The sequence below is a fragment of the Lacerta agilis genome, chromosome 13, assembly GCF_009819535.1.
Source record: "Lacerta agilis isolate rLacAgi1 chromosome 13, rLacAgi1.pri, whole genome shotgun sequence".
Classification (NCBI taxonomy): Eukaryota; Metazoa; Chordata; class Lepidosauria; order Squamata; family Lacertidae; genus Lacerta; species Lacerta agilis.
This window is the reverse complement of record NC_046324.1, coordinates 19,307,529-19,318,026: the sequence shown is the minus strand read 5'-3', so window position 1 is coordinate 19,318,026 and position 10,498 is coordinate 19,307,529. Positions and strand designations below refer to the sequence as shown.

At 41.0% G+C, this 10,498-nt stretch overlaps 1 protein-coding gene across 1 annotated transcript; it reads right to left on the bottom strand.

Moving 5' to 3' along the window:
- Positions 1-650: 650 nt before the first annotated feature.
- SNRPA1 (small nuclear ribonucleoprotein polypeptide A') lies at positions 651-8,877 on the bottom strand. Its single transcript, XM_033167295.1, has 9 exons — positions 8,758-8,877; positions 7,258-7,405; positions 6,983-7,061; positions 5,453-5,499; positions 3,520-3,622; positions 2,580-2,659; positions 2,062-2,137; positions 1,483-1,576; positions 651-884 (listed from the first exon to the last, which is right to left on the bottom strand). The coding sequence occupies exons 1-9, from the start codon at positions 8,837-8,839 to the stop codon at positions 826-828; spliced, it is 768 nt and encodes a 255-aa protein (XP_033023186.1). The 5' UTR covers positions 8,840-8,877; the 3' UTR covers positions 651-825.
- Between the last annotated feature and the right edge of the window lie 1,621 nt (positions 8,878-10,498).

Sequence of the window (10,498 nt, the reverse complement as noted above, 5' to 3'; positions counted from 1 at the left end):
TCTCCCTAGGCGGCTCCACTTACCACAAGCTTCAGCCCTGTCCACCAACAAAATGTCCCACCCACAAAACACCCCCTAAGGGAATCTGGACATCCACAAAAAAGAGGTTCCCCACAGTGTCCGGGCTGAATGATGGGGGTGGATTATTAAAAGGTGGATTCACATTCACACATCCATCACTCACCAAGGCACGTAATAGAAGCAATGCAGATGTTCTGGCTGACATTTGTGTCAAAATAGGGGTCAACCTTACCCTCTCTGAGGTAGTAACTGCTGTGGTATAGTTATTGATTCACACTTATGTGCATGAAAGGGTTAACCTGAGCCCTGAGCTCAACTTGCCAGTGTGGTGGGTGTAGCTTAGCAGGCTCTTAGAGGCCTCTCCTCCAACACTTTCTTATCTGTGATTTCTGGAACAAACAAGGAACTATGTGGCCATGGCTCTCTGCAAGTGAACTGCATCTCTCCAAAAGGAATTTTTTAAAATGAACAATAGTTCACATGTAACCTCCTGGTATGGAGGGCAAGTGCAAACTATGGCTTGACACTTTAGATGTAATGGCAACAACACATGCACTTGGAGGTGGGGTGGTGGTACATGGAACATAAGGCTGCAATAATATTTTAAAAGTAACTGTGTGCACCAAATGTTATGCTGCGTTTAGGAAAAAAGTTTTAATTTTACTTCAAAATGTACAGTATAAAAAATTAACAATAGTGCTTCCGAACAAAAACTACAAAAAATAACTCCACTTTAGCAATCAATCAAAAGGCTTTGACAGATAATGGTACAAAGCAGACTTCCCAGATGCAGAAAAATGCATTTTAGGATCCATTGGCAATTGAATCTTCCTCCATCTCTTCTTCAGCCTCATCCATAGGGCCTAAAGAAAAAAAGCACAGTTTCTTAATATTTTAATCATTCCCTCCACCACAAATGTGAAGCTGATAAGGAGTGACTGTTCAGGTCTGTTTTTTTATTCTATGGAAGTATTCCAAAGATGGGTTTTTGACGCTTCAAATTTAGCTCACTAGCATTAAGTGAATTTGCAGGTTCTTAACTTGTTCGTTTCCTCACGCTGCAATAATGGCCATTCTACTTACTGCTGCTGCCAGGAAATACTTAATTTTGCATAGCCTTCTTTTCTAGGCTATGGAAAATCCTAGCTGTCTTAAAACTTCTAGCTGTCTAAAAATCAGAAGCTGCCTTATACCATCCTGATCCCTGCCTGGCAGGCCTTTTCCCACCTGGCCTGGGAGGGCAGGGCTGTGATTGACTCCAGCTACAAAAGCCAAGGCTGCTGAACAGATTCTTGGGCTGGGGTGTTGCTTGGCTGGTGGCAGGGGTGTGTGTGTTGCTGTTATTGACTTCTGGCAAGGGCCAACTCCCCTGTGCGGAGAGGAAGAAAAGAGAGAAAAGGGGCAGTCCAACCTCTGTTGTAAATGTCCTGCAAGAATAAGGGTTCCAAAGATATTCCTTACCTGCTTTACGATCTCTGCCAGGTATCTGACCTGCCTGCAACAGACCCTTCAGCCTCTCTACTTCAGCAAGTGTTGTGGCATTAGCAATGGCATTCTTAAAGGGAAAGATCAAAGGTCACTTATGCAACACTTTTAACATTAAATTCAATGCCTGTTTCACAACAATTGAACTGTGCCTATTACAACAGTGCTAACAAGACTGGTCTGAACACCAAGAAAAACAATTCAGGATGTCAAGAAGAGTTCAATTCAATTCCAGCTATTTATTTATTTTAGCTGTTGCTCCTTAGACAAATACATTTTTAACCTACTGATATCTACCCCTAGCCATCAGACTGTGTTGATTTGGCCACTTAGAAACTTGAATTTTTGCAATAAGGAGCAAGACAGTTATAATATGTTTACAAAATCTGAACTCTTTATTTGCAAAGAAAAGCTACGGAAACTATGTCAGTACCTGAAAAACAAAGCAATGTGGCACACTCAATACACACATAGATAGATCTATCTTCTGGAAGTAAATGGCAGTGAATGTTTTTCTTGGTAGATTCCTCCCTGTACAAGTCTGAAAAACATTACCTTAATTGCCTCCACATCTCCTGGGGAAGGGCCCACTTTCTTTTTGTCACTTGGCAAGCCAGCACCTGGGTTGAAACTTAAGAAGGAAAAAAGGCGCCTTGTTAAAGTCAAAGAGTTATTGTCATGCTTCTCAAGCTTCCAAAGAGAAGTCTCCGGAAGCACCAATTTCAATCAGGTGTAGTATCTTATCTTTGTTAACAAACTGATACAATCAAGTAATAGCTCCTTCAGAAACACCAGCAGAGTGACCTTTCCACATCCCACCCTTTTAGCGCCTTTTATTGGGGGGGGGGAATCCATCGTATGTGTTGTTCAAGCTGCTAGCTTGGATGTTAAAACTGTCAGGGTTCATAAGGTATTTGTCAATAAAAAGAAGCAATGTTTGTTATTCATCAACTAGGCAATTTTGGTGCTAACTAGTGCACTACTCAATTTTCTTACAGCCCAAGAGTATTTACAAACTGGCTGTGGTGTTTCTGAAGGAGACTGCCAGTTTAAAGTGGTTATCTGTATCTTACGTTTTTGCTCTCCTGGCAATATCCTTTGCAAGCTGTGCACCCCGCTTGCCCTTGAACATTTTCTCTGCCTCCTGACGCTCCTACAGCGATACCACACACACAGAGTTAATACAACATTCAATAGAAGCATGTATACGGTGCATAGCTCCTCTCTCCCAAAAAGAAATGGCACGGTGAGGAGCAATTCTTGAAAAAGCAAGGTGGCATCAAGATGAAGCCTTAAAAAGTGGCCCTAGTGAAACCTATAACCCAAGATCTATTTTCCATTTAGCTCAGATGGCAAGGGAGTCCACTGAGATATTCTCTACCATGCAATAGTTCCTGTCCATTAATTTCACTTCAAAAACGGTATGAAGTTGATTGAAGTCACAGCCAGCAGGCAAACTATAGTTTATTTGTTACACAAGAAACTAGATTTACTCTCAAAGCATATTTGATAAGAAGACTCTGCTTTCCTTCCTCCAGCCACAGCTACAGGCAGGGAATAGACACCCCCATTTCTAGGAATCACCTTCACAGAAACTATTTCAAGTAAATGGAACACACAATAAGATATATACTAAAATGCTCCAGCATGTTTATCGTCTGAAAACTGCTTCAAGCTTTCATTTAGGCTAATATTTGCTGATTGGTGATGAGAAGGCCATCCTGTTTTTATGTTAATAATGATTCAAATCTAAAATACAGTTCCAAATAAAAAAGCTTCCAGGCTTATGACTGCAGATTCATAAATGTGTTTTCATGATATCTGTACGGCCATGAAAAAGGCATTCAAAATTACATTTGCAGAGCCACAGCCATAAACAAATGTCACAGTCTGAAAATGTGTTATAATGAGAAAATTATGTTATACTAGGCACGAAAAGAAAACTCAAGTAGTAAACATTTAAATGCATAGCTTCTCAAAGGACAAATTCTTCACAATTGCCAAAACACTTACTTTTAATTTCACTTTTTGGAAATCCAGGACTCTGACTTGTGGGACCTTGAAGATGACATACAACCTATAATGCTTCTTATTTGTCACTGGATTCCTTAAAATACTGAAGGGAGGAAAAGGAGAAACATATTTACACAGTTCAAACAAAGGCACTGCTGAAGAGGAACATTTTGGCCCAACATTCCCAAGTGTCTTTCCCCATCATCTCCCAGGTTCTTACCAATGTTGGGAATAATTATTTTTAAGAGGCCAGACCAAATGGCAAGACCCTAGCCTGCCAACCTCTTAACTATGCTTTGGTCCACTAGCCACTTTGAGGACCGAGGTAAAAAGCCAAGTTGCTTGACTAATTAAAGGGAGATTAATAACCAAAAGTAACCTGATTACACTACAGTGGTGCCCCGCTAGACGAAAATAATTCGTCTAGCGGGTTTTTCGTCTAGCAAAGTGGCAATGACAGCCGCGCTTTCGCTAGACGAGAAAAAAGACGAAAAATTTTCGTCTTGCGAGGCAGCTCCATAGACTTTTTCATCTTGCGGGGCACCCTTCCGCTAGACGAATGCCTTCGTCTATCGAGTTTTTCGTCTTGCGAGGCATTTGTCTAGCGGGGCACCACTGTATTTGATTAACAATAAGAGCTTTGATTGCTGTCACTGTTAGTTGGTTACTGATGTCAGAACTGCTCTCAAATTGAATTTTATTGGAGGCAGGACCTACTAATCTGCTACGTGTTAATGCATATCTGTTTGTGATGCTCATGAACATAAAAGTTTATGCAAACATTACTATCAGAGACAGGAAGACGTGACACCTATTTCAAAGACCTATGCTATCCAGTGCCATCTATGAATCAAAATATTATCTGATAAGTAAACTATATGAAGCATAATATTTTCATTTTCATTTCATTCTGAAAAAACCTCAGCAAAATTAACTATGCAAATATTACATAAAATAAATATGGATCTCTTCAATATATAATTATTTATCTCATCATACTTTTATCATACTCTCCTCTTGTGAAGAAGTGACACTCTGTGGTAAGAATTCACACCTAAAGACCCCAGGTGTACATTTTTACTATTTTAATAATGTTTCAGCGTTTCACTTTATTTGCATTTAACTGTTAGACAGAATGTATTAGGCTTGAGTTTTGTGTGTTCTCATTTGTGAGTCTCTCCCGCCTACGCTGCATTCCATCTCTCCTTATCTGACCCTGAAAGCAGCACAAATGGCAGGATGTTTTCCTATGAGTTAGTACCAGAGTGTTAATCAGAAATCCTTGGAAGCTTCCTGAAAGATAGATGGAGAAACGTCAACAAAGAATGATAATAGACTAGGCTGCCAGGGCAATGTGGGACATCCAATACCCAAAATGGGCAAAAGGCCTAGGCACTTCTGGTCAACCACAAGGCGATAGCGGGGTGAGTGGAGAGCAGGAAGAGGCCATACATTTTTTCTATTTCATGACCTGTAACCTTTCCTGACGTACATGAAGATGTTTTATGACTCTTTTTTGGCTGTGTTTGAACTACTATACAGTATAAACTTTTGCTCTGAAGTGCCTCGGAGCAAACCCTCGCAACTGGCATTATGGGTTGAGCTCTATTGCAATAGATAAATAAAATAAATAAAAACGCCGAGTCCCTAAATCTGGATGCTGGACTTGAAACAGTTTCCTTGGTTCTGTGGTTTATTTGGTGGTCCCTCACCTGGGTAACGAACAGTGGTGGTGTAGAGGTGAATTCTTACCACAACTCCACACTTGGAAATCCCTAGAGAGTTTTTGGAAAACAAAGCAAACCCCCTTAGTTCTATTAAGTGTTGAAGGCTTCAGGAAACAAATATTTGGCAGATCATGTTGCCAACCTTAATCTATAGGACAGACGTTTGGTAAGGAAGGCATTTGATCACAAAGGTGAATATCTCATACCTCAGATATGTTAGTGATTTGACAGTTGCCAAAGGATCTAGATCACCCTGAATAAGAGAAACACAAATGTAGTTAAAGGTATGTTAATATACATTTTCCAACTCACACTCAGCCCCTTAATCAAGAGTTAATTATACTACAGAATGAAGATCATTATATGCATTTCAAACTTTATAGCTTAAGAATAGTTAGGCTTAACTCACTATGTGAAACATAGTTCCAGTTACAGTGTATCTGAAGAAGTGTGCATGCACACGAAAACTCATACCAAGAATAACTTAGTTGGTCTCTAAGGTGCTACTGGAAGGAATTTTTTATTTTTTATTTTGTTTTGACTATGTGAAACATGTTAAACATATTCATCTTAGTTGTATGGCTTTACATTGTAAAAGCAAGACAATTAACTCTTAGTGTCTTTGCATTCAAAAATTCACCCAGGACAGCAACAAAAGTTATTCTACGGTTTATTTTCAACTGATTTTTTTCACTTGGTTACTGAGCTCTTCTCCAAGAGTGTGTATGGCTTACTACAACCAACCATATTGTATGTAGATGCTATTTCCAATTGAACATTGCTTTTCTTCACAAATAAATGCACCAAAAGAAAAATCTATGATCTTATACGGGGACAGCACATGCACCATTTTCCTATAAAAATATCAATGGCTAAACTGCATATTAACAAAATACAGTGTCTGATTAAGAAATAATTTTAGGTTCAGGTTTTTCAGGTAGTTTTGGATCATAGAGCTTATTTGGTTAACCATACTTTTCCTAAGCCCAGGCAAGGCTTTATGGCCATTTATTTTCAGACTAAGCAAACAGCCAAGATTGATGGTAGATATCAAATGACTGCCATGTTGGCTGAAGGCAGCAGGAGTCCATTAACATCTCGAGGGCCACAAGCTTCAAAACTGCCATTTCTGAAGCTGGCTTGTTTAAAATAATCAGAATTTGTTACAAATCATAATCTCTAGCTCATTCCCAATGGCAAGCTGAGATCAGTGAACAGCAAAATTTAACCGCTGCCAAGGACTCCTCCTAGCTGCATGGAAGGAAGAAATGGGAGAGCACATGAAGCAGTATTGTTCAGAGTCTTCTTGCTCATGCACGTAGCACAAAACCATGGTTTAATGTTGCGTGCAAACTTTGGTCATTTCTTTATTTTAAGCACCAACTTGGAAACAATATTCTGAGTAACATTTCACTGGTACTATTTGCTACATTGCAACTGCTCTCAAGAAATCAGAATGGGTAAAATATTCAATGAGAAAGTTGCCTCATGTAACCAGAAACAGTGAGGAAAAACCTATCTTGGAAAATTCTGGGCCTTTCTGGTGATTGTGCATGTCATTCAATCATTCAATCTGAAGGCAGCCCTGTTTAGGGAAGCTTTTAATGTTTAACAGACTATTGTTGGAAGCCGCCCAGAGTGGCTGAGGAATAAATAAATTATTATTATTATTATTATTATTATTATTATTATTATTATTATTATTCCATGATTTTTTCATCCTTTATTTCACTTACCAATTCCAGGATGTTATTGTTGGTAAGAATGAGTTCCTTGAGATTTGGTAAAGACTGTTCAAGTCCCTCACCTATTCGGCTAAAAAAAATAAAATGGGGTGTGGGGGGAGAGGAAGCCATCAGAATAATTATTATCTTGGAAGTTGTAACATATTCCTGTCCTCTTCCTCAAACTTCAGCTGCTTTTAAGCTTACACTTGAATAAATGGTACAAGAAGTAGAGTATCGAGAACTGCAGTCAGAGACCTCAAAATTGCATTTGGAAAGGCACTCACCTTAACCTGTTGTTATTCATCAGTAATGTTTTCAGTCTTTTCAGCAAAGGAAACCCATCTAATTTCCGGATCTCATTGTCAGAGAAATCGATAGCATCAAACTGGTCCAAGGTAGCACCCAAGTTCTCAATCACAGGGATCTTATATCCTGATGAAGCAACAGGGGACAAAAAAAAGGATATAGTGCAGGGGAAATATATACAGTACTTTGGGTATGCATTAGACAACATTAGAAATAAAACTTTCACCTCAGCATTCCTTACAAGTATCCTGTCCAGTAAGTCTGAGAGGATGGACTTGGGGTTACTCAGTGAAATTGCATGCCAGCAGTTTTAGGATAGGCAGAAATAAATAGTACAGTACAGTGGTACCTCGGTTTAAGAACAGTCCTGTTCAACAATGATTTGGTTTACAAACTCCGCAAAACTGGAAATAGTGTCCTGGTTTGAGAACTTTACCTCGGTCTAAGAATGGAATCCGAATGGCGGAAGGGCACTGGCTGCGGGAGGCCTCATTAGGGAAACCATGTCTCAGTTTAAGAACGGACTTCCGGAACGGATTAAGTTTATAATCCGAGGAACCACTGTACTTCAAAACACTCAATACTAATTTGTAGTTCTCACTACTACAAGTCATGTTAAATAATGGGTGTGTACAGGTAGAGCACATGCTTTGTTTGAAGGTCTCAGGTTTAATATCTCGAAAATCCACGTAGGGCTCAGAGAGGCTTCTGTCTGAAACCCTAGAGAGTGACCACCAGTCAATGTAGAAGCAACACTGAGCTAGATAGACCAATGGTCAGCTCAGTATATGGCAGCTTCCTTTGTGGCAATAGCCATCGTCTTAAATTGCTTTTAAAAAGCAGGCTCACAGAGGGAAATTCCATCAACAATTAATAGCTGCAACAGCTGATTAAGAGCTCTATTCTTAAGAAATCACTCTAGATGTCAAATATTTGTGGGAGGGTGGGTTATTAGGTGTTTTTATTTTGCTTTAGTTTGTATTCTGTGTTCCCATTTTGCATTTTTATGTTGTGATCTGCCCTGTGATCTTCAGATGAAGGGTGGTATACAGATTTAATAAATAATTAAAATGAATACTAAATATGATGGCGTAAGGGTCTTCATTAGCTCCTTTTGAGTTTCATGGAACCGTGTGGCTGGCCTCTTATTAGAGACTGTACATGCAACAGGGGGCTTCTTACATTAGCATGTGTCCATTATTTTGCTCCGTAAGGACCAGGTGACCTCTGCGGGATTGGGCTCATATTACCAGCAGCTGCAACAGGTAAGCCAACCACACCCTTTCCAGGACAGGGGCAGCGCGACCCACCTAACGTGACCCTCTTGAGCCACCGTCCCCCGACTCAGCTTCCCCTCCCGCTCTGCCTACTGCCCCCGCGCTTAAGGCCTACTAAGGCGAAGCAAGCGCCGCGCGTTTCCCGCTCCCAGGCCGCCGCCGCCGCCGCCGCCACCACCACCACAAGGCTGAGTTCCTCACCGCGTAGGTCCAGCTCCCGGTCCCGCACGGCATTTGTGTACTGCGCCGCTTGCTCAATTAGCTCCGCCGTCAGCTTCACCATTTTCGCTCCCCGCGGTCGCTACACACGGAAAGAAAACCCTGAGCGGCACGCCGACGGAGGAGCCGAATTAATACGCATGCGCCGACGGACCGCGCAGCCCGCAGAGCCGAGTTGCCGAGCCACGTAGACAGGGGGTGAGTCGAGTGCCGAGCGGTGCCTTCGCGTCGCCATGGCGACGCTTTTAGTTCTGGAAGGCCTGCAGAGGCTTTTGGGTCCAGTTGCGCTTACACTCGAGAAGAGAAGTATATGGTGCCTGCTTGGTTAGACGCAGTTAACTAACGTGCCAATTCCTTTAGCACAGTTCTGTGTATACTTGGAACCAAATTTCTTTAGCACAATTCTGTGCATTCTGTGTTGTTGTTTAGTCGTGTCCGACTCTTCTTGACCAGAGCATGCCAGGCACTCCTGTCTTCCACTACCTCCCGCAGTTTGGTCAGACTCATTCTCTGCATACTTACAACTAATTCCTTTAGCAGAGTTCTGTGCATATTTGCAACCAAATTCATTTAGCACAGTTCTGTGCATATTTGCAACCAAATTCATTTAGCACAGTTCTGTGCATACTTGCAAGCAGGTTCTGTTGAGCTCAGAAAGGCTACTCCCAATTAAGCCCACGTGCGATTCCACACATACCAAACGCTCCAACTGACCTCTGGTTTGCAGCCCTTGCTCCTGATGAATTCTTGCTGTTCTATCCTTATTTTGTCATTTGGTGAGTAAAGAGCACCAGAATAGCCCCGCTGGATCAAACCGAAGGTCCGTCTAGTCCATCATCATGTTTTTAGATTGGTTATTCAGATGTCTCTGGGAAACCCACAAAGAGCATGGCAGCACGAAAATCCCTCTCCCCACTCGTGATCCCCAACTGGTATTCAGTGGCAGTCCTGAGCTAGATGGACTATTGGTCTGATAGCATAAAATGTCATGTCATGTTTCGATTGCAGCAGTTTTGCTGGTGGAATTCAATGAATTGAGGGAGCACAATTAAAGTGGATTTGTTCTTGTTTTATAAACATATTAAAAATGAAATAAAAATGGCCCTTTTGCAGTAAGGAACTCAATGGCAAATGCACTACAAAGTGTGGGATAACAGTTGGCCTGCATACATATGCCTCTTTTTCCAGGACACATCCTGTTTTTCATGGGTATGGTATGTTAAAATGAGAGTCGTCATAGTGATCCATAGTTATAGTAGAAGTCGGCCAATGTGTCCTCTTTTTTGCTCTTCAAAATATGGCAACTATAAGAATGAATAAGCAGCCAACCTCTTACAATCTCCCTGCAAATTTTGGGCAAACAGATCAGGATGGAAATTCAACCAACAGGCCATGTGGATGCAACCCAAAATATCCTAGACAAGCCATAGCAGCTATTTCCTCTGCCATACATAATTTTAAAATCTTTATTTTTCTTTCACTGAAGACCACATGGTGGCACACTAGTGTCAAATAAATTTACACTTCTCTATTCCATTTGCAAGCTATTCTCTATTCCATTTGCAAAGGAAAAATGTTTTAATTTTATGGCAGTGCAGATCCAGGTAACAGACATCACTAACAAAGAGGGACACAATTTGCGGCTAGCCCACATTTTTGCCAATGAATAATAAATTATCATTAAACTACAATGTGCCACACTCTGCCACAGCTGATTATATTA